Genomic DNA, 25,283 nt, shown 5'->3' on the forward strand with positions numbered 1-25,283 from the left:
GATTTCATTAGTATAAAACAGGGGACTATAAGCTGACTAATGATCCTCAGAGCATCTATTTTTTCTTACAACTTGTCTGTTAGGAGTCGGAACAATAATGTGATTAAAACTGCAAAGCACAGAAGAAGCCCAGGGAAGCACGGTGATAAATACAAACAGCACCGGCTATCAGCCTACCCCGCGCAGCACACGGAGAAGCAGCCAGGATTCCCGGCATCGGGAAAGCTGAGAAAACATCGCCCTCTAGAGGGCGTCCAATTAACCATTTCAGGTCAAAGGCAAAGGCCTTTCTTTCAGACTTACCCAACACCAAGAACGGTTATGTGACTACAAAATGACTTGGAACACATTTAGTACGTAATACAGTCCAAAGCAAATTGAAATAGGAACACGGTTTTATGACCAACGTGGGTGCAAAATGATTTGTTTGCACCGATGCAATGAATAGGCATTTCGAGGCGGCAAAGAATCAGATCCTCGTCGCAGGTTTCTGTAGCACAGATGTGAATTTAGAAAACCTCGGTGGGTCAGATAAAGACTAGAATTTGCAATAAAGCAAAAGAGGGACCTTTCAAATAGGTTGCTTTTAACTCTTGTTTATAGTGCCAGCTATTAAACTTGGAAAGGAACTGCCCTCCAGTGCTTTAAGATATTCTACAGCTAATTTTCTTTGAAACTATTTTTGTCTGCCACTCTCTAAATAGGTGGTTTCTTAAGTGAGTGTTACTTAAAGGAAACCAATCTGTTTTTCAGGAAGGCATGATGATGTCACTCCTTTCAACTCTGCTTTCCCATAAGAATTCTTCTAGTAAAAGGAGTTTCACTCTGGGAAATATAAGTGACATGAAAATATTTAAAGCATCCAAGATTTGTATGTTTACCAAACTTCTGGATTTTGCTTTTAGGTTTTAGTCATATTGCAACAGCTGGAAATGAAAAAAAAAAAAAAAAAAAAGCAAGCATGCAGAGAAAGCAAGCATAAGAAGAAGCTACCGATTTACAAATAAGCTGGACTTTGCAATGGAAACTAGGTTATACTGCACAACATATTTCTAAACAGTCAAATCCAAGTCCAAAGACACTACTATGCATAAGACTTGTTTTTCCTCAACTCTAAATATATGTACTATATTTCAGCTGAGGCATAAAATTCAAAACAGAAACACTCTGTGTCTGAGTTACTTCTTGGCAAAAAAAAAATAGACATAACCCAAATAGAAACTTCAATCCGGAATTAAACGATATAGAGGAGACAACTTTAAGAAACATCACATTATTGATTGTTGTAAGTAGGTGGAACTGCACAGTACAAGGTTCAAATGGGTGGTTAATTTATGCTAACATTTGTGATGTGTTCGGACTCGGAGCTACAAAACGAATGCAGGACAAACTGTGCCTATAACTTATTGCGAGTGGTGCAATCATGGATTTTGTAATACATTGCAACATTTTAATAACAGCAATCATGATAGTAATGATGATAATAATTATGATAATAATGAGAAAAGTAATCATAATAATGATGATACTACTGCTACTAATTAGCAGCTTCATTTGCTTCCCACCTCCAAAAGAGAAGTAGCACTATTTTAGAGCTAAATGCACACAGGCATGCATATGCAGCTGTCACGGGAGTTAATCTGAGTCACACGTGTGTAATCAAGGACCTAATCTGACCCTCACCAATAAACAACATAATGCCTGCGAGACAGGTGAGCAATATCATCCCCCTTTACACATGGGAGAAAGATGCACAAGGCCACACCTTGCTCTCATTTTCAACCCAGGTCACAATAGTCCCGTAATAGTAAAAGCCCATAAAAGGACACCAATTTAACTACGATATCAGTGACACCACTCTGGCAACCCTACTGAATGACAAAAATATACCCTGGGCGGATTAACAGATAAAAAGACCCAAACAAAATCTGCGCTAGCTATAAAAGGTGCAAAGGAAATATCTCGTTATCAATGTTAGTTAACAGTTTCCTTTACTTAATTCTGCTAAAAGAGCACACGCAAAACAACAGTAAATCCAAACCATGATTCATTTAGAGATGAATCCCACCCTGATAAGGGTTTACATTTTTTTGTAAACAACGTGTAGACTGCCCAGAATAAACTGTAAATACATTGTTTGGCTATGAGACATAAAGCCTCTTTTGATACTGGAAGTTAAACAGCAAGCTAAGGGGCCGGGGGGGGGGGGGAAAAACCCCAAGACTGTGTTCAGAAAATATTTACACCCATAAAACGTTAACCGCAAGTTAATGTGAATGGGATGTCATTCTTTTGTTAGTCCCAAAAAGGAGAACATGCACGCTTTTTTGGTTACAAAACCCCATTCTTCAGGGACAGGATTATATCAATACCATTTCAATTTGAAAGGAGGATTAACAGCAATGGGCAAAAACTGATTTGTCATCCAAGTTTCTGAAGCTTAAAGCTCGCTTGTGCGCATGCCATTACAGCACAAGCAGGATGTTGAGACTGTACAATTGAGGAAACTTAAAAATAAAACCAACGTACTAAAATTTGTCTCATCTTTCATTCGCATAAAACGTCTGTCAGTGAATCATTTAAAGATGAGCAGCACCACTAGTGTCCTCTTCACCTGCAGAAGCTGTACCTAATAAGTTGCCCATGGAGAAGAATAACAATCTTGTCTTAAAAGACTAATATAAATACTAGTAAAATAATGGTAATCTTAAATACCAATGTAAAAGAAGAGACACTTAAATAACTTCCCACAACTTCTGCCTAACTTTATATTAAACTCGAGCAGTAATTCCAATGTTGGTTCCTATCTCTGCAGAAGTACAGCTATATTTAAGTGACGCTATTTTGAACCTAACTAGCAATTTTCAGTAAAGGATCTCAAGGATTCATTAATCTCAAACACAAATTAATAAAACCCAACACACTTATGACAGAGAAATTGTTATTCCCATTTTACAGGTGGGGAAAGCTGATGTACGAGGCTGCTAAACAAAATTTTCTAATGGTTACATAGGAAGTTAGAAGTAAAAGTAGGAACAGAACCCAAATTACTCTTTTACCCCAATCACTAACCCCTAGTCTAGGCATCAGACAGCAATTAGTCCTACAAAGGAAATACCTACTTCATATTACACTGTAAACAAGGAAGTGTTACCATCCTTGGTAAAATACATCCTGGTTTATGGATTAAAATAGTCTGAGTCTCCGGTTAATTCAGCTGCCACACACGTGCATTAAATCCTCACACTGAAAGTCATCGTGAAACTTCGATTAATTTTTTCTCCCCCAAGTAAACGATAAAAGGTTTAAAAAAAAAAACCAAGGCAGATAACATTGACCAAGAGCCTGGCCTTTTTCAATTAAACCCCCTCAACATCCTTATCTAACTGTAAAATGGTAGTAAATGACAGCTCCTAGGAGGGCACAATGATTCCCTATCTCCTATAACTTCGAAATGAAAAGATCTTGTTTTTATTTTAAATACAATTTTAAAAAGTAGATCAAGTCCATTTACTTCTGGTCTAAAACTTGGTATCCTATTTTGACTCGCAGGAAGGTACTGCTCACAAATTCAAAGACACTGGTCCAGCTCACTCTGTATTATACCCCTAACATCCTACAATGACTGTACTCCCATGCTAATCCTTGTTAGCTGGGACACAAGAGACTGGAGGGATGGGAGGTGGCAGGCGGAGAAGAAGGAGCAGAATAAGGAAGTTTAAAGTTTAAGGAATAGGACGTTTCCTGCAAAAGCCTGCAGCATTTTTTCTCTGCCTCCTACTTACACTTCTCAAGCAAGACATGCTAATCCAGCAACCTCTCAGCAAGAAAAGTATCCCTGCTGCCTTCTGTAGACATTATAAGCATGATGTAAAAGGAATCAGAACTCATGGCAGAGAGAATAACTTTTATTAGACCAAGTAGATTTTTGCCAAAAAAAAATAAAAAAAAATTTATATATATTTGCAAGCTTTCGGAAATAAATATATATTTTTTTTTTTTTTGCAAACATCTAGTTGGTCTAATAAAAGATATCACCTCTGCCATGAGTTCTGATTCCTTTTGCCTCTAGACCAATATGGCTACAACCTGGATACCCGACACAAGTGTGATGCAACACACCTAATGACGGTTTTTCCAAATTGTCATACTGCTTTCCTCAAACTTTCTTCCGACTTGGGCGGCTGATCTACGAGCCCCGAGACATCTTTCATCCTGCTTTTCCCACTTTCCAAATCCCTACCTGGCTTCACAAATGAAAAGCTGAACTTGGGTTTCGAAGGGAGATCTCTGTGCATCTGTACACGTTGCTACCCCTCTGCCAAGAGACTGGCTTTGACATAAGTAACTGTAGTGATAACACAGTTGCGATGAGAAAGACTTCCCTTCTACACTTGTACATCTCACCTAAGTGCTTACCTAAGGTTTTAAAGTAATTCAATACAGCTCAGTTCAGTACTTTCAAAGAATATTTTCATATTGGGTACCAGGGGCTCTGGGTGTCTGCGCATAACTTGAGTGAAGGCATAATGTAAGGTTTCTGTCCGCTGTTAGGAAACAGAGATGGATAGTTGCTTAAACAACCCGGCCAGCTCCTTTGAAGACAAATAGCGATGCGCGTGCCCCACGTTTTCAGTGCCCAAGTGAAGGTACCATAAATAGCCCCGACTGACAAACAGTACTGATCATCCCATGCACAGAGATGCCCAAAATCAGACCTTTGAAGCGTATCTCAAGATAGATGCACAAAAATGCCCCCAAACCTATTACCACTTTTGAAAACCTCAGCCTGGGGATCATTCAGATGTCCAACTCTGTCGTCCCAGGACAAGTTCTGCCTGTGCTTATCCTGGAACAGAAACCACTGACCTTCCAATCAGGGTTTTTAGTGGGCAGGTGAGTGCGTTGCCACTTTCCGACCATCGATTTGACGAGGCGATCCTGGGACAACCGCTCAGATGCATTTTGTGACGTTCTGGAACGAACTGTTAGCACTTCTTAGTCCTGAAACCTTCCTAGCAGGGGTTGGCAGGATATAGCCTGCGGGCCAAATCCAGCCTGCGGAGCTTGGCGGGGGGGAGGTTGCCCATGCTCCCACCTGACCCACACTGAACTGGAGCTAGGCTGGTGTGGCCTGTGGGTTGCACAAGGCTGCCGGTCCCTGTTTTATAAGGCCTGTCCTGGAAGAACACCCATGGACACCTGAATGACTGCACTTTGTCCCAGGATAACACCATTTCTCCCAGGACAAACGCAACATCTGTTTGTAGCCTTAGCGCCAGTTTCTTTGGAAAGCCCACCATACAATGCAAATGATTTTTCCTCGGTTCAGATAATCTGCCCATTAGTGAAGTCTCTGGACACACTAATCAAAGCCAAATGAAACCTCTTAGTTTCTTTTTTGAATATCAAGTGCTAAATCTATTTAAAACTTCAAATGTGTTTAGAAATCCTGCTAAGGCGACAACTTACTGTAATTCCTCTTGACAAAAAACAGATTCAGATGGATGAAAGATACATAAGTTGATAATTCCTTCCTGTTCTCTATATGATGTCAATAGTTAAAAATGACTGTATGTGTTAGAATAATTGTTTACAGCTATCTGGTGTCGACTTCAAGCATGTCACGCTGAATTCCTGTATCAAAATGGGAGGGCCAGGCTACAAAAACGTAGGTACAAATACATCCAGGAAGAACGAGAAGCCGCAGACTTTTCTGGCTGCCTCTGGACTGCTCCAGGAACATTACAGATGTTCCAGAGAAGCTCCAGTGGAAATACTGTCCATGCAGTTAAAGGTTTTTGATGAATAAATCCCACCACATCAGTGAAACCAAAAAGGGGAAATACTCACAGCTCTTAAAGTTGGAGGGAATATCGATCCTCTTAAAACAACAGACAGTGAAAATGTCTGATTCAAGAATCCGGAAAACTTTAGGCATGATGGCATGGAGGAAGACTGGTCCAGTGGAGGGAGTTTCACAAGTACCCTTCCCAATCCTAGTGTTTTATGGGGAATATCTGAACCAGTTCTTTGCTGTACCTAAAAACAGTCTTGGCTGAAGGGTCCTGTACCCTCCTAACCTCTCACCCTTGCCGATACCGCAGGGAAGATCTAGGTTGTTGCCTGCAGATCCACAGAGGTGAGGTTTTACCTCTGTTAATGGAGGTGCAGGAATATAGCAACAATTATTCTACATGCAAACTATAAGCACACCAAACTTCATTGCCGAAAGGAAGGGCAAAAAGACAGATGTGTTTGAAGCCCACAACCTAGAGCATAAAAGAAGAAAGTGAGGCAAATGGGATTCTGGAGACCATTAAGGCTGTCCCTCAAAAAAGGTCTGATCTTCATGGGAGTGGACTCTATTTTCTGCATGGTTTCAGGCCCTCAAAAGCCTCCGGATATGTCTGAGGAAGGCAGGGGAGAGACTTCTGCTGCTGAAAGGTTGGTCTTCATCGTACCGCGTTGAAACAGGACGTGCTAGCACAGAGGGAATACCGCAGCCCCCAGAGCACTGCTATGAACCAGGTCTTGAATGCTTTCTTTTCTGTGCTTTCAGGCTAAGTACAGACAGTCAAAAAGCTCCAGACCGAATCGATTCAATCTTTGCAGGTTAGCCTAGACTGTGTAGATTGAACCAATAGGCAAGTAAACGTTAAGTTTTGACTCCAGAAATGCAGCCGCATGCCTGCAGTGGCCCAGGTCAGAAGCTGGGGGGCGCTAGAGCACACTTCCCTGCTCAGCTGGAGCAGGCAGCTTGGGCCAAGGCTAGCCTGCCCACCCTGTGAGGCGGGGGGTTCTGGGGGAGATGCACAGCATCCTGGGATGCTGGGGGACTGTGAGTTAACTTGAATCTGGAGAGGATCTGGAACAGAAGTTCAATAAACCGATTTAACCTAGATCAGTTAAGTCTGATACTACATCATCCATCCAGGTGTATCTTAAACCAGTTTCAGCCATTTTGAAAGCAGTTTATGTGCAGTGAACTGTTGCGTTACAGATTTGAACTGGTTTCCAATCATTTATACCAGTTTAATGTGTAATTTCTGTCCCTAGCCTCAAGGATTAACTGCAACATTTAAAGGAAAAAACCTGAAGAGAAAAAAAAACCCCAATTACATTGTTCTGTCAGGATCATTTTGCCTGGCTTTCATGTTCTCCCCTCAAACGATAAATATTTATCTTCTGCATATCCAGATGTGCTCCATGACCATACTGGCAGAGGAGCAGTAAGATTTTTAGATTACTGCATTTAAAATGTAGACCAGATTACTGACCTTGTGAGAGCCACAAGAAAATCTACAATTGGACCCCTTAAACTTTTTTATTGAATCACAGAGTCTATTAAAATGTCTATGTTCCAGAATTTCAGTAAATTCCTGAACGAGGGAATGATCAACCTTAAGTATTTGTAAGCTGCCCATCTAGATACGACCTCCAAAGTGATACTTTAATATAAGTTGCATATGCTATATGTGCATCCTCATGGCATTTTAATAGCATCTTGTGCAAATATAGATTGATCTGAATGCAAATTTGGCAAAACCTGTAGCAAATTCATTTCGGCCCCCCAAATCTACTGACAACCACTGTGCATGGGAGACTCTGGAGGTGCTTAGGCCAAGATTCTCAAAAACATGTAGGCACCTGACTCCTGTTGACTTAGGCATGTAAATTGGGGGGTTGTGCCTAAACCGTTCTCAGGATCTGTGCCTCAGAGATTCAAGGGAATAGACAGTGCTGACAATATAGAAGAAAAATGGAATTTACCATGGAGAGGCGATCCAGATGGGCTGCTTGACAGGCCTGGGACAGGACTACAGCGACCTCCTTGTTTAGACGTCAGCTCCTGCTCAATTTCCTCCAACCCTGCGCTCTTTTGGAAGCGGCTCATGCGGTTTACCACCCGGGGCGACATGTGCGTCCGAACGCAAGGCTGTCCTCCATACGGATTGATAGGGAAAACATGGGAAGTGCCACGAAGAGTGCTGACCACTACCCAGCGACAGTCATGGCTGAAAGATATATCTTGTACCTGGAGAAAGGGAAAATTAAATGGAAATGTAGGCACCGTTTCACACAGCTCTGACAGCAAGTGAATTATCGTGTTATAACCGAAGAAATTAATCAGATACATTACATGCGATCTCAGTTTAAGTTAGGAGCAATGGTTTTGGTTATATATTTGTGATGAAGCCAAGTCAAAGGCCTTTGCTACAGCTTTAATATTGTTTAAGTACCATTCCATACCGTGTGCATTACTTGAAGCAGTAAAGGGTATTATTGATAGTATTTTGAAAGTTCTCTCTTAAGTAAGGTCCCAACTCAATAAAAAAAAATTGCCATGCAGAATCCCACACAAAGCCACAGGAGCCTACTGCAATTTCTTAATTGAATTTGGTTCCAAAAGAGAAAAGATTCAGGAAACTATTACAACTATATGCTTTGCAGCACGCAATGAACACATTATTTACTTGCTCATTTTCATTCTCAGGAAACATGAAAAATAAGAGGTAAATAATTACCAACAAAAACTGTCTTTTCATGCCAACCATTTTGATGTGGTCTAGTGGTTCCAAGGGAGAACTAAGAGTTAGGATTCAAGAGTTTACTCTTTGGCTCTGAATCTAAATGCATAAGCATTGACTAGTTATTTAAATGCTACCGCCAAATTTTTCAAAAGAGATCTCTTGTTTTTTGGATGCCCAATTTGAAAAATATTGGGCCACAGATACAGAGCTGCCAGCACCCATGACTCCAGCTGAAGTCCGTGGAAGCTGAAAATGCACAGCACTTATGAAAGTCAGGCTCAAGCAAACACAAACTGGACCCCCAAAAAGTCGTGGACACCCAAATCAGTGGCCACTTCTGAAAAATGTTGGTCTCTGATACTGTCTCAGTTTGCCCACCAAAGGCAAATGCTTCTCCTAACTCATAGAGGGGAGAATATGTTTCCTAGTACAGCACTTTTATATCTTACGATGAAAAACAGCACCTATAGTCAGACTATAATGAATAAATACACTGCACACATACAATTCCCTTACACACCCACACGGGAGCCCTGAAAAAAAAATGTAGTTCTAATTAAAAAAAAAAAATTCCTAGAGATGGGAGAACTTTTAAAAAAAATCAGCTTGTTAAAACTGCTTAAATTAATTAATTAACTGATGAATTAAAAGAGAAAGCTCCAATCAGACTCGCTCAACTTTTTTTTTAATGCACATGTAGACTACTTGCTCCATTTTAACTTTTCCCTATATATCATCTAGAATTGAGACAAAAATGAAAATATATTTTGTTAAATACATCGGGATCATTTTACTTTGTGTATGGATCTCACAAAGAAAGCCCCCAGAAGATTAAATTCATTTCTAAGCATGCTTTACATAACACCTTGATGGATAACAAATCCCTGCTCCTTAAAGACTGCTTTAAAAAGGAGATTATGCTGTGTGTTCAACACAATATTGGCAGACAACTCAAGGAAAACAGTAGCCTAGTTTAAAATGATTTACCAAAGAAAGTCCTAAAACAATGCTAAGAAAAATATTTTTAAAAAGGTAAAAGTTGGCTAAAAAGAAGTATATACATGAGTGGGATTTAACATGGCAACACACAGAGGAGAAGCATTAGTTTTCATTATATCATTAAACAACATAAGCTAAATAAAACTCTTTGAGTTTTCACTGAAGCCAGTTTTACAATACACTAGGTACTCCAATTGTAGTAAACACCGATACAATCTTGAAAAATATTCCAGAAATGCACTCCAAATATTCCAGACAAAAGCAGCAAGTCTTCATCAAAGTGGAAGTTTCCAACTGAGCCCTGAAGCCTCCGAGATAAAGGGATTTAAGTCTTGTGACTTGTGACAAGATATTTGGCTGACAGACTGTCACTACACAAAATGCTTCATCAACATTACACAGATAAACCCAAAAAACACCATTACACACCTGCTCTTTTCAATTATGGTGACACGTCCAAATGATCTGCTAATGACAAAGTTAAACAGCCTCCCAGAAATCTGACAGGTTTAGCACTTTCGGTGATGCAAGTATTACTGGTATAAAGTCGTTCCACGAGCAGTTTCAAGCTCCTCGTTTGCCTACAAAGAGTTCCACCTTTTCAAATGGCTCAGAATGGATTAAGGGCTCAAAAAGGAAGAATAAAAGCAAAAACAAAAAACCCATCAGCATGAAGCCGGAAAAAAAAAAAAAAGAATTAATAAGCATTTCAGTATCAGCCTGTTCAGAGAGACAATTCCCCTGTATCGGAATCAAGTCCAAGAGCTGACATACTCGATTACAACACAATATTAAAATGTACTTAAAGCTTTGTGAGCATTTTTCCAAACTTCGCCATCTCTGGCCTCTCCAAAGCCCTATTTTCCTATGTAGAGACTGTTGATCCTGCTTTCCTATACCCAGCACCTTCTCCACCGACCAAAAATACCTCCAATGGACTTAGAGCAGGGGCAGGCAATTATTTTGAGTGGAGGGCCGCTTACTGAGTTTTGGCAAGCCATTGAGGGCCACATGAGATGCAGCCAGGGACAGATAATTATTAATTTTCTAAATTTTTTAGGGGCCCCATGGGCCGGATAGAGTGGCTTGGTGGGCCGCACGTGGTCCACAGGCTGCATTTTGCCCACCCCTGACTTAGAGCAACATTTCCCTCTACTGCTGCTAAAACATTCCCTGCATTTGCTCCAGCCTCTCTCATGGGCATTACCTCTCGCACCTGCTCTTTCTCGCTTACTCTGCAATTTCATGGGGCAAAATCCTTCCCTTCTTCTATTCCTACCAGCCAAAGCAAACTCTACAAGCCTCTCCGCTGAACTAGCAGCTTCTGTAATCTCATCTAAAAAATCTTCACGACTGCCTAAACCTCTTCAATCTTCCCTCCACGTTGCTTATGTTAACGCATTTTACCAGAAACCTCTTTACATCGCTGCCTTCTAACACATACATGATGTGCAGTGTGTTGTACGTGGTTTAATTTGGTAAAGCGCATAAGATAACATTTCTATGGAGATGACATAGCAGGAAAAAACCTCACTGGATTGAACCTCACGAGAGAAGTATGTACATGTTTGTACTATTATTAGTGTTCAGGATGCATCATCACTTCTGTTTACATTCTAAAGAAACCAAAAAAATTCAGAATAAGGCCCAAACCCTCACTCATGCCAATTTGGAATTGGGAACTGGAATGTAATCAATGTAATCTTTCATCACAAGCTGAATATCACTGAAATGACGTGTGCCTCGACCAACGATCCTCAACCAGGGTGCCGCGGCACCGTGGGGGGCCTTGAGATCCTTTCAGGGGTGCTGCGGGATGCTGCACGCCATCGGGTGCGCAAACATGATTCACGCAAGATAAACCAAATGATTTCAAATTACAATGTAAACTGTAAAAAAAAGTTGTGATCTTTCTGAGTTCTTTGCAATAGAAAAAAAATTGCTGTATTATTGTGCCATAATCAGAAAATGACTGCTAAGAGCTGGCATTCTCCGAGGGATCATCTTGAGCCTAACAACTGGTGCCTAGATTGAGCACCACTGGCCTGGACAAAATGGAGAGAGATTGCTGTAGCACTGGCCTCAATGTTCCCTTCAAAATAGAGCACAAATGACCCCTATCTTTAACCACAAATAATGCACAATGAGGATGGGGCTAGAAGGCAGCTGCAGTTGGATGGAATGAAAACAGAGGGCCAAGCAAAAAAAGAAATGTGTTTTTTTAAGAGCCCCGTCAGGAAAAAAAAGTGCTTCTGACAAATGAGACTGAAATGACCAAAGATTTCAAGAAAATGTGTGCAAAACAGTGTACTCTCAGGACAGAAAAATATCTGCATGCTCGATTGATGCTTTCCTCGTGGCACTTATCTCCTCCAAGCGTTGAGCGTGGCTGCCTTTCCCATACAGAAGGCAAGCAGCAGCAAAGTGAAAGGCTGGAGGAGTTCAAGGCAGGGTATGTTTGTAATTTCAGAGGGTGTGAATTAAACACCTTATTTTCACACAGCAAGAACATAAATCCACGTGTGCAATTTCAGCGAACACTTAGCTCCTTTTTCTTTTCTTTTTTTTTTCCTGGTGCTTATAGGAAAGGGGCAGCCTAAATTTAAGGTCAGCACGCTGTTGGGACCAAGTGTAATCTCATCAGCCATCGCTTCAAAGATCAGGTCTTTGTGTCCATGAAAGACGTTTAAATGATCACATCAAGCCTGCCGCTATCAGCCGCGCTCTTACTGTGCATTACACAGAGTTCTTGCCTCCTCTTAGTATAAACATGCTGCACAGTGGCCCATTAGTGGTTTGCAAGTTTATGCTAAGTGTTGCAATTTATTGCTGTCCTTTAGGTTAAAGTACTTTTATTCCATGTATTTATAACATATTTTTGCATTTGTTGGTAATTATGATGTAATGTTTGGATACTGGAGATCAATCAGGGCTCCATAATGTTTTCGGAGTTACGTTAATAAAGCAGACCTTTCACAGTTCAAACTTTACCTTGAGACTCAAGGTCAACTTCCGATTTAACATTCACACCTTTATTTCTAAGGTTTTCCCAACTTCGGTCACCTGCTTCACAAAATGGAAGTTATATATATCACGTTTTGGCTAGTTTGGGGAGCTTTCAGGCACGCAATTTTTGTTTTTTTTAAACTTCGTGTATAAGCTATATGATTAAATGTTCTCTGGAACGGATGTCAGGGTTTCCCTTGGATTAATGCTCTATTTTCCCAGTCTAGTTTTGCCTGGGCATCTAAATCACTTCGGAAACAATTTAGTATTCTTTACGCAACCCAAACTCCCAGTGAGATCACTTGGTGCTCAAGGAACACAGAAAGAGGCCCTTCTCCTGGTCAGTAATACGTAAACCTTTGAAACTAAAGGAACGTTGCTACCAGGGCTGGACACAGGCATGAGCGAACCAGGCGGCCACACGGGGCCCGGACACAAGGGAGGCCTGAAAATGGTAATTGTTTTATTATCGTCATCATCATTCTCTCTGACAGTGGGTGGCCCGATACTAAAAGTTCGCCCGAGGCCGCCAGGAGTCTGGGTACGGGTGCTGGTAGCTACTATGGGCAAATCCTAGAAGACTTCAGTGGAGGCAAACAGAGTACTTCTGCAAATGTGAGTTCCTGATGGTTTAAAACTCAGCACAGCCCAACCACTACATAAGAGGTCTGCAAATTGGGCCAACCGACTCTCCAGAGTCGACAAGGAATCCTACTATTCCACCTCTTTCTCCACGCAAGCACGTAGTCGGCAATCCTCCTGCTGGTTTTACAGAATATCTAGTTTGCCCATGCTCTGGAACACCGCTGGTTTAAGATGGTCAAAATGCTTCATCATTTCTCTTGGAAAACTTCCTCGGAAGGATTACATTGCTATCTGGACTTCATCAGCATCGTCTCTTCTCAGCACGAAGTCCCTGGAGTAAAGCTGTAGCATTTAGTATCTCACTAGAACAATCCCCTTCCTTCTGGTTCATAAAGGAGTACAGGACTTCCATGGTCATTGGATTCTTTGCATTTCTTGGCCTGTGCAGTTGTAAATCAAACTTTGAGAATGAAGTTGGCTCTTGTGCAATTATTTCTGCTCTAGTTAATGGCTTGTAGTAACATGTATTCATTTAGCAATCAGTCACTTTATAGAACAGCTAGATCTCCTCTTGGTTTATAGTCAAGTGTCTGCTGACTATTTTCCCAATAGAGACAATTAAACAATCTTTCAGATATTCTGGTAAACTTTAACAGGCTCTGGGAGGAAATCATCAAGTGTTTTCAAGGAATGGAAGTACAAAAGTCTGAGCAGCATTCCCTAACAAATATGCAATGAAAAAAAACCCCAACCCTCTCAACAAACACACATTATGCAACAGATCCCCCACTTCCTATCTTCACTTATGCCAGCTATTCTTTCCTTCATTATTTCTTCTTGCAACGTTTTTTCCATCTTTGCAACTATTCATTTTTTTCTTTTTTAATTCTCTTAATTCTTATGTCTTAAATCTGCCATCTCCTTTCAATTCTCTCTCTTCTTTGCCACTTTTCCCATGTTTCCCATTCTTCTGCTCTGTGTTTTATGTGCTATGACTGTAGAATCTCCTGAAAATTAAAGCATATCACTGCTTGCATGTTCAGAAATACCATGGGGAAATCTGAAAGTTTCATTTATGGAATTTTATCATAAGATACAATTTGCTAGTGAGCCTACGGACATCAGATGCCAGGAATGTAGAGATCAGAGAGTAATTTTACATGGGTAAAGACTGAAAAAAATCAGAGGAAATTATGAAGATTTGATGCGCCAAAGATGCCATATACAAACATACACTTTGTTTTTTCCTTTTTTGTCTAGTAAGATGGAGTCAAGTGTCCATATACTTTTTGTGCCACCATTCCTGGTTCAATCTATTGCCAAATTTTCACTGAAATTTAAAGGATTTTTTTTTAATTGGATTAAATATATTTAAAAAAAATGCAAGCCCTATGTGAAGTAACAGGAGGAAAGCTAGGGCTGCACTTCAAAAACTGCTTATTTTCAAAAGAGTTGATTAAAAAAAGGTATAGTTAAGAGGTAAGGCTGATTACACAAGTGATCACATGCACAGACGCTGACCTTGTTTACCACTACTCTTTGAAATGACGAACCGTTCATCTCCAGCCTACATACTCCACGGCTTCGAAAAGTTAATACTGTACTAATTGCTTATACAGTACTTACACCCATTCTCTTCAAAAGAAGAGGCTATACTCAGTAATCGCAGTGCCTTCAGGGCAATATAATGCTCAATATACTAAGATTCGAATGCACTGCTCTGTGTGATATATTATCCTGACAACCTCCAAACCAACCTTATGAACTTAGTTTTGCAATAGTAACTAGACTGGCACGGGTAAAGTGTCCACACATCGTACTGAATTGTCTTCTGCCTTTATAGTGAAGTGAAGCAACAGCAAACCCTAGTTAGCATTATCACAGCAATTTCATGTCACGACTGCCGTTCACTTCTGCGATGACTGGCTTTACCAGAGGTCCTCAGGTGCAGAGGCACTGGCATCAGTGCTATACAAAAAGTTAGACAATAATCTTCACTATTATTTGAATTACAATGTGTTCAATGGGGTTGTCCGGGAAAAAGGCACAAGGAGAAGGAACCACACAATGACAACGAAGCAACGGCCAAATAAAATTAAAATTAGCAAGTGCCGATCTCTACACAATATTTTCCTGTCCAGGAAGTTAAAGGAAGACTTTGGCAGCATGAATAGAAGAAACAGTAATAAAACCATGGACATCACCAGATGATTTTATTAGCTGTGCGTGGCCCATTTTTGCCATCTGAATTCATACCGAGTAGTAACTTTTCTTCTAAATGATCCAATTAATTAGACTCTTCCTGAATAAGGACAAAAGAATCAGGCCCAGAATGAGGAACCCCATCGGTCTCTTTGGTCTGAACAGTAACTGTGCATCGATAACAAAATGCAACTCAATTTATAGCGTGCTGTGCTTTACACCTCTGTCTTCAGCGTCTAATTAAGAAGATAAACCTAAATCCTTCAATTTAAATTGCAGGGATTTTACCTGCTGATGGGTTTCATTGGTGAATGATTAAACGGTGCTAAATCAAATCTCCACTGTTTCAAAACTGCCCTAGGCCAGATCCTTCACCAGAAATATTTTCTTCATAAGACTGACCTAGTAATTATAACGACACTGCTATATCAGAAAAGAGAGTGGGGTAGATGTTTGTCAAATATTTAAATGACTGGCTATTTGGATACAATATATAACGCTTAACCTTAAACATACTTCTGCATTCGTGTCAGGCTGACATTTTTGCATTCGCCGTAAAAAACACAAAGTAGTCCCGTCCAGTTCCCCTTACAGCAGCACAAGGTGGTATGTTTTTATCATTCGCTCTATTTACCTACGCTCGCTGAGGTCAGTTATAACAGCACTTTGTGAGTCAAAACAGCAAAAGTCCAACAGCCTAAAAGATTACGCAGCCCCTGGCTATCAGCCCACCAACGCTATCACTGTGCTTATTTGCTCTACACCGAGATAATGCTGTTTTCAGGCCTTTTTTGTGTTTGCAGTTTAAGATCAAAGGGGGAAAAAAAATGCAGCCAGAGGGCAACCTAACTTTCCTCTCTGAGCAAATGAAATGGTTCGTCTCAGAGCATCCTGCACCTTGGTTATCAGTCCTCCAAAGTGTACTTGAGTAAAGGAAAAAACAAACATGGCTGTTGAGTAAATACTGGTTCCTGAAGGGTAAACCACAAGACGGCTGGATGTACAGTTGAAATGAGCATCCAATAATGTAAATCCTTATCCAGAACATATTCAAATGTCTTTGCTCTAGAAATCAAATTGAATTTTGAGAGTGCAGATAATCTGCAAGTAGTATTGCCCATCTCCTTCAATTCTAGAGATGACTAGCGGTTGGACCCAGCCTCTATGCAGTGATATAGCATATGCGTATCTCATGTAGCCTGTTTTCTTGTTTTTCAAAAACATTATTTTAAAAGAAGTGAGCATCTCGATCTGATTGTTGACACAGCTTCAAAAATACTCATCATTTATAACTGACACAGTGACATGCATCTGTTTTGGCAGATCCTGAAACAACAACGCTGAAAGATGTGCTCATCTCTCTACCCGAGGAAGCATGTGGGCCTGTTCACAACAATATCTGACTCCACACTCTTTAACAGATTCTGTCTGCACAATTCCCCTATGAAGGAGAAGTATTATCCCCATTTTGCAGATGAGAAGCTAAGGCCAAGGGCTGATCATCTTCAGCAACCTCACGCAGGAGATCAATAGCTGAGCCATTAAATGAACTGATGTCTCTTGAGGACCAGCCCAACGTCCTATCTACCAAGACTTCTTTCTACTTATGGATAACAAGTGATTAAAGCGCATGCAAACTACTTATGGATAACAAGTGATTAAAGCGCATGCAAACTAAAGCAAGTAGTGTTAATTTTTTGATTCAAGACATGCAGATGTCTATCTTTACCCTGCTCGATTCAGCTAGATTTCAGGGCTCTTAGGGAACAACCCGGAGCACTTGACCTGCTTCTTCAGGGCACCTCAAAAGATAGATAAACTCAAGAAATTGTGCATATGTGAGAGAACGTCCAGCTCATCAATGGATGGTAGAAAATTGCTCAGAAGTGCCATTATTAAACTTTAATCTTTTATTCTTTGTTTCTCAATAAAGAGCATACAGCTGGGCACCCTGAAGAAACTTCTACAGAAAGGGACCAAGTCAATGGGCCTTATTGCTGGCTCCATTGGCAATGCATAGGGGGTGCACGTGGGCACATGCACACCCGCTTAGCTTGGCAGTGCACCCCCTGCCAAAAGCACTGCTGACGCTGCAGGTGGTGCCTGTGGGCGGTCGCTGCCCGCCACCCCACTGCCAACGGTGTCGGCAGGTGGTCGCCCACCAACAGTTGGCACTCGCCGCCTCCCCCTGCCGCCAACACTACCACAGCTGCCTGCAGGAGCTCCCCGTTTGGCCTGCCCCCACTGCCGACCCCACTGCTGCCTGCTGGCAGTCACCGTGCCCACCCCAGCCCCGGAGGCACACGGCATTCACGGCCAGCTCCTTTTAAAATACAGGATGGGTGTGCCAATCTCCTTCAGCCAGAGCTCTGAAGCCCTCAGACAGAGGATGTCCCAGTATTATACTACTCTTAGTAATATCCTGATTCAAATCTCTCTAGAACATTGAGACCAACCCTTATGCACACTGTCTTGGTAGCTGTATCATTCATCCATTTTTAATAGGTCATACAGCCCAAAGTTGTGAACACTATGGCCAAGTACAGACAGTCAAAAAGCCTGAGGCTGAACTGGCTCAATCTTCACAGGTTAGTCTAAAATGTGTAGACTGACCTGATAAGCAAGTGAACAGACATTCACTTTTGATGCCTGTAGTGGCCCAGGCCAGAAGCCAGGAGGCGCTAGCGCACACCTCCCTGCCCGGCTGGAGCAGGCAGCTTGGGCCAAGGCCAGTCTGCCCGCCCTGCAAGGGCGGGGAGGGGGTTGGGTTGTGGGGGAGGTGCAAAGCATCCTGGGATCCTGGGGGACTGTGAGTTAAACTTGAGTCTGGGGGGGATCTGGGACAGAAGTTCAATAAACCAGTATAACCTAAATCAGTGAAGTCAGATACTACATCCATCCAAGTTTATCTTAAACAGGTTTTGGCCATTTTGGAAGTGGTTTATGTGTACTGAACTTCTGCTGTGTTACAGATGTGATCACGTATACCAGTTTGTGTGTCATTTCTGCCCCTAGTCTATGTCCTATTGCAGGAACAAGCCCTGAGCCAATCAACAAAACTGTACTGGATTTAGAAAGAGCCATTTCTCTTATTCACTACCATGTCATACAAGGATATTTCCTTAGGGCTGGGGTAAACACCATTGGCTAGCATCACAGACAAAGAGCAGATGATACTGGTATGAATAAGGGTATAAATATAGACAGATTTGAAAAAAAAACACTGTAAAGGAGGCATACGATAAAGTTTAACCAATTTACAATGGATAATAACTAAACTAATTTTGACACTCTGATAATCACTGGTGTCCATCAACGCAAATTAGAACTTTTTATAGCTACACTACAGAAGGTGACCTTTAAGACCATTGGCTTTGATTCACATTTAGCTTTAATCCATGGTAAAAAAGAACAGCTTACTCTAAGTGCATAAATATGATCATACTCAAGAAAGTAGACATGGTGGCTTCGAATCTGTGTCTGAATATATCTCATTGTGACTTGCATGCTACAAAAATCAAACAGCCTCAAAATCCTTGCCTGGCAACTTCAGAGCACAAAATATTAGTGCCAATGACTGATTCATACAGTATTTTCTTCACCATGCAAACTGAAAATATTGATATTAAAAGTATTTATTAACTCATGTATTCCAAATGACAGGACTGTCTTGGCAACTGCAAGTGTTCGTGTGATATTATTGCTGGACTGTTTTAAAAGCTATGGAGCTGTAAAACCCACCAATATGCCTCTTGTTGGTTAGACTTTTGTCTACTCTATGCCCACTCCAAAAGCAATGTCCTAGATTACAACTGTGTTGAAAATGAGGACAGTTTCTCAAACACTGCACTGGTACTGAAAAAAATTAACACAGTGCCTTAATTCAAATATAGTAAAGTCTATACAAGGCAAGCACCATACATGATTTACTGCTAAAACATGTAATATTTATTTTACTACATATGTGCTATAAAAAAAAATGGGAGCTAAAAATATGCAAATTCGAATAGCACAGTACAGCTTTATTCTGAATAACTGGAGCTACACATTTGTGTCTTGCAAGCTAATTATAACATAAATATAGTTCTTTAATTAATTCAGAACACATACTTCTCTGAAATACATTATAGGGCATACATTTTTATGTCCACAAGTATATGCCTTATGTCATTTATATACCGTAAAGATTTCGATGGGGTTCTAGTTTCCCCCCTATAAAATTCTTCTCTAAAATTATCTACAAAAAGTTTGCTTGTCTCTTGATTGAAATTACTTTTCTTTGGTTAATTTTTATTTGTAGTAGTAAAATATATTTGGGGGAGACTGAACTAAGAACATACACGACGACAATACGTGGGGCTGCATTTTCAAAAGTAACTAGCCGTTGTGAATATCTTAGGATAATTTGAAGGTGCCAAATTTTTAGACTGCAGATGCACAGCTCTAAAAATTATACCTCTCAGCTCTCCAAAGCTGTGCAACTAAAAACCAAGACCCTGACAAGAATCACTAGTCACTTTGGAAAATGCAGACCACGATTTTCAAGGCTGCCAAGCTGGGCTTATATAAACACCTTGTAGGACAGGCCTCTGAAGCATTGTCTAAGGAGTTTAAGAGATTTAGTCCATAATTTCCTCTCACTTTTCCCACTGGCTATTCATAAGCAGTTAACAATAGCAACTAGAGTTTGCTGACACAATAGTAAAGAGAGCACTGACCACTGTACAGACAATGCTCTCGACACTGCCTTGTTTAAAATTCCAGACTCCAGGACATATTTTTTTAATCCCCTCTGGACAGCCAGTTTGGACACACACGTTATTCAGACTTTCTTTACCGGACATGTCAAGTACAAAAAAAGATTCCCAATTTAACCGAAAGCAACAAAACTTGTGATTAAGTAAAGCCTCGAGGTCTCAGCATTCACCTACAGCTACTGCACTGCTAAGTACTTCCAAAGTCCACCAGGAACAAAGGGAAGAGAAGGAATCCAGGGAAAAACACTGAGCCCATGAAAAAAGTCAGAAGAAACTTTAATTGTGTTAACATGGTGGTCACCAACCGGTTGATCTCGATCGACTGGGTCGATCGTGGAGTCTCTGACAGTCGATCTCAGTCGGTCAGAGGTTCCACGATCGGGAGCGGCAGGACGCATGAGGCTGGGCTGAGCAAGTGGGGTCAGAACCTGGGCGGCTTGTCCGCGAGGTTGGGGGGGACGGGGCGGGAGGATGGGGGGCAGGGCACAGTAGATCCTGGGGTGCCAAAAAGTGATCTTCAGCATAAAAAGATTGGAGATCACTGTGTTAACATTTCACTCCACCTTCTCATGCAAGGCCATAATGGCATCCCCCCTTGGTATTGAGGCCTCTCCCTACCCCTCCAAGCTCTATCTACTAGATTACCAAAGCCTGTTCTTTAAAGATGCAAGTGCATCAGTAGATGAGAAATTAATTTCTTACTGGTGGTGATTTTTTTTTTAAATGATCTGAAAGCTTACTTAAAATTTCTTTCAGAGTTACACGGTGCTAAAAGGGTTAACATTACCTGACCCTGAAAACAGTGCAGCGATGCCTATTGTAGACAGTTCAGGAAAAAAAAAAGTATTGCATGTACTAGACCAATCTACCAAGGAGAGTGATGATAAAAATGGATGTAAAAACATTAGAAAACAGGGCATTAGCTAAAATGTATTATGCTTCTTCAGGTTTTATTTGGTTTTTCAGTTAACTTACCAAAGCCCAATCACCCACCCTTCTACCCGGCAATATTAGAATACATCTCTAGTACTGCTTTTTAACCCCCCCTTGCAATAACTTCCATTTAGTTGATTAATCAGACCTTTTTCTTTCTCTCTCTCCTGCTTTCTGGGACTTTCCCACCAAAACAAAGTAAAACTTGACAGTCACTTCACAAGCGTTAGACAAATGTTTAACACGCTACATGAGAAAAGGTTAAGTACAATCACTGCTCATAATCCTGGCTCTTTGGAGGCAGTGTCGTATCTGAATAAATCTGACATCACCTCATTGTAAAGACCAAGAATTTATTATTGTCCAGGTTAAAGCCTGTGCTCCTATCCTTTCTTGTGGCTAACACACGAGGATGGCTCTTTCCTCGCTGAAACAAACATTAAAGTGCCAACATACACCACATGTATAAGGTGTCTGGGGATTACTCTTTAGCAAATATGTTTAACTTACTTTGGCTTCAGTCTCTCCCCTGTGAAGTGTATATAAATGATGTACAGCACTTTGTGATGATGACCAAGGATGTGTCAGTACTTGGAAAACATGGAAATCGTGGCCTAATGTGTCAGTAGTGACCAACAGCATCCCTGGGAGAAGAAAAAGGAGACAGAAAAGAAAAAAAAGGATGAATCACTGCAAAAAGTAGAGGTTTAAAAATGCCTGCTTAAAATAGCTAGCATATATTTCACTTTGCTTTCTGGAAACAACAGACAAAAAGGTGTAAGAAAAAAAAATCAGAGATCAATTCATACACATTTTCCAGTCATTTTTGAAAACCAAACTTCATTAGAAATCAGGCAATGGCAACCGTGTTGAAGTATTATGGTAGAGTAATACAAGTCAATTAAACAAGTCTAGGGACACAAACTGAAAGTTAAAAAGTTGCACAACCACTCTGAAGCACAGAAGTTACTGCACATTATGGATTCACCCTGTATAGCGCTCCACTGAGCAAGTCAACTTTTGTTCAGAGCAACACAAGATAGGTTTCTATTGCCAACCTAATTCCCTTTTTTCATGAAAGTGAAAGCATTATTTAACAAAGTAAAAAAAACCCACCCAGGTCTTCCTCTGAACTATCCAAAGGACACATGTTTCGCACGGAGCTGTACGAAAGAAACAGTCTGATTTATTGAACAAAAGGCAAACTGGAGTTTGAGCTTTTGAGTGGAATATTAATTGAAGCGTTAACTTCACAGGAAAAAAGTCACTAATATATGTTGGTGAAATGATTAAACTAGACTCAAAGATCAGCAAAATGATGATAAATTTAAAGGCTATATATTTTCTTTCCTTCTTTTATTGTTAACGCATAACGCAACTTTAGGACATTTATAGTCACATATTTCAGGCCATCTTGTTATCAGAATACGATTAAATATACAGTTTATATTAAAAAGAAGAGCCGTTATGGGCAGGAAAGTGTGGCATTATGGTACGAATTGAAAGGACAGCAGAAAACACGAACGACGATTAGTTATTCCCCTGTATAATAAAATCAATATAATCTTGCTTATTAATGGAGTGCCATAAATTATCACTGAAAGTGAGACTCCGTTTAAATAAGTTCAAAGTGAAAAACAGTTTATCTGAGCAATTTAACAGATACATTAAAGTGTTTTTTCAATGTTTTGAAAGATCCCGTATCTACAGAAAGGATTTTATACATTGAACAGCCAGGGCATAACTGGAAAAAATGTGAACGCTTTACACTGCAAAGGTGTCTATAACCGCTCCATGGAGAAGGTCGTGCTGATCCTCCATTTCAAACATATTTGAAATCCATTTAAAACATATTTGAAATCTCTCTCTTCAGAAAGTGTATTTAAGTCGTCAAATTTAATGCAAGTGTTGCTCAAAGCACGAGTGAAGAGTCTCACATTTTTATGCTAAAATAGTTATCTACTTCCCTGAGAAAACTGTTTGAAGTTTTTTGGTTAAATTTGGCCCCAAAGTTGCCTGCTCAACATCCTGGCTGCTGCTCAGCGCCGAAGAAGCAAACCAACACAGACCCATGCTACTCGTTGAGATGTCTCCTGGATCCGCAGCAGTGTTCGTCAAGGCTCCTCCGCTCCAGTGCAGATCCAGGCTTTCCACGTTTTATTAGTTATTCCCCAGGCACAAAGACCCTACCTCTAGGGTTCATGGCTCCTCACAAACCCGGGAAGGCCCTGCTTCCAAGCACACGTAGACAGCTTAAGTTTCAGCAGCCAGAGTTTCCGGTTATTGAACCTCACGCTATTCAGAGTGGGATTTCTCTATCTGGTCAAACCCGAGTTTATCAGACAAGAGAATGCGTTTCAGCCAAGAGGAAATATGATCCTGTGATTGAGACAGTAACCTGGGACACCTTGGACAAGTCAGCCTGTTTGTTGCCTCAGTTTCTCTCTCTGTGGAATGGGAATAATGCCCTACTTCACAATAGTGTAACGATGATAAATGCATTAAAGACTGAGACATTCTCACGTGCTAGGGCTGTGGTGTAACAGAAGTGCAGAGAAATCCAAGTGGTGTCTGGCACACCAGTCTTACCTGCAAGTCTTCTTTTCAATTTGGCCACGGTAGCTGGAAAAATGGAGGGAAGTCACCACACTTTAGGCACCCCCGCCCCCAAAACCACAAATGCTCCATCTTAATTCTGATCTCAGCAAGATTCTCTCCAATAGACATACTTTCACTGCGAAGGACCCTCGATTCTGAGTACTGGAAATAAAAGGAAGTTTGTTGTGGAGCTCAGGAATCCAGGAGTGCATTTGGATATTATGTTTGGGCAGTAAGGCATGCGAGTTGAGGTTGGTCTGAATGTTAATGTTGGCTTAACTGGCAATTTCCTTGATTTGTAGTGACTGCGTTGATAGGAAATACAGTTAAAGTTGCTCAAGTGCAAGTTCGCCAAGTCTTTAGTGTGGGATATTGCACACAATTTGCATTAATTCTGTTCTGAAAAAAGCGTAAGATATGCTTCCCTTTTAGTTAAGCGTGTGGTCTCTAATGACACACCCCATCTTCCACGGAGAAAACTGCAGTGATTTGAATGTCAGTAGTATTCCCTGTGCTAGAATTAGGCTGCCGCAACTAAAGAAGTGACGACGTTCCTGGAGATCTAATTTGGCAAAGCAAACCTCCGTATAGCAAACTCCACAAGCTTTTTTCTTGTCATTTCGTTTTATTTAGGTAAGCTTTGCGTTTTTAGTTCTCTAGACCTGTCCCTTAATGCAGCTGGAACGAACTCATGGAAGAGATACGGGAAGAGGCGACTATAAACAGGCTTCGTTCAGTAGGAAAACCTAGATCTTTTCCTAAAGTGCCGGAGTTTTCTCTTATGTCTCTCTCCAGGGCTGATCGCGCCCAGAGCTTTCTAAAGACAACGGGGTTTCATCTGCATGCCATCGCTAGATTCAAAGATTATAAAAATATATATTTGGAGTGAGCAAACAACCTGCTGAAGGCACATGCAACACTCACGAGCCATTCAAAATTTAGGAATGGCCAACCTGTATTCAACCTGTTGTCCATCCAGTCCAACAACCTGTTTCTAACCATGGCCAGTTCCAGAGGTGTCAGGCGGCTCCCTACTAGGCAGATGTAATATAATCTGCCCCATAAAGTTTTCATCCTAATCTGTACTAATCCAGGTAAGAATTCATTGGCCAAATAATTTTTTTAAAACCCCCTAGAAAACAAGGGTCCAGGATGTGCTCTCGGGGTTATCTAAGCATTCCTTGGATGATATGTATAGGCTCTGAATAATTTAAGCAGTCTAATGCACCCAGTTATCTGAGATTATAATCAGAGCCAGGTGGCGTAGCTGTTTTTGTTTTAATACTAATGTCTTTTTCCTTTACTTTTTGTAATATTTTTATGATTGCTTGCTTGCTGAAGGAGTAAAGAGGTGAAAGATAACAGCCCTAGTGGGAGGAAAGGAGCTGGATCTCGAATGGAAAGAGAGTTGGTATCTGATCTGGCAGTTGTGCTGCTCAACCTACAATTCTGCCGTGTGTCGCCATTTGGAGCAAAATGCATTTCATTACGCGAGGCCCTGTGAAACCCTTCATTTCATTAGTGGCTTCTTTTCAGAAAGTGAAAATATATACACGCCTATATCTGCATTTGATATACTGTACAACTACGTGTTTGCTTAAACCCTGCTAATGTGCCGGTCGCAGGCACGATGCCACAGACATGCTAAGCCAAAGTACACTTTTATAAA

At 40.9% G+C, this 25,283-nt stretch overlaps 1 protein-coding gene across 10 annotated transcripts in view; it reads right to left on the minus strand.

Annotated features, from left to right (window-relative positions):
- Nucleotides 1–25,283, minus strand: part of BCAS3 (BCAS3 microtubule associated cell migration factor) — a 445,712-nt gene that overhangs the window by 290,952 nt on the left and 129,477 nt on the right. For all 10 annotated transcript variants that reach the window (XM_019493311.2, XM_014608078.3, XM_014608076.3 and 7 more), the window contains exons 14-15: nucleotides 21,527–21,660; nucleotides 7,774–8,038 (exon numbers count right to left, since the gene is read on the minus strand). In XM_019493311.2, the coding sequence (XP_019348856.1) occupies nucleotides 7,774–8,038; nucleotides 21,527–21,660 (399 nt within the window). The remainder of the gene's footprint in view (nucleotides 1–7,773; nucleotides 8,039–21,526; nucleotides 21,661–25,283) is intronic.

This window comes from Alligator mississippiensis, chromosome 14, assembly GCF_030867095.1.
Source record: "Alligator mississippiensis isolate rAllMis1 chromosome 14, rAllMis1, whole genome shotgun sequence".
Lineage (NCBI taxonomy): Eukaryota > Metazoa > Chordata > Crocodylia > Alligatoridae > Alligator > Alligator mississippiensis.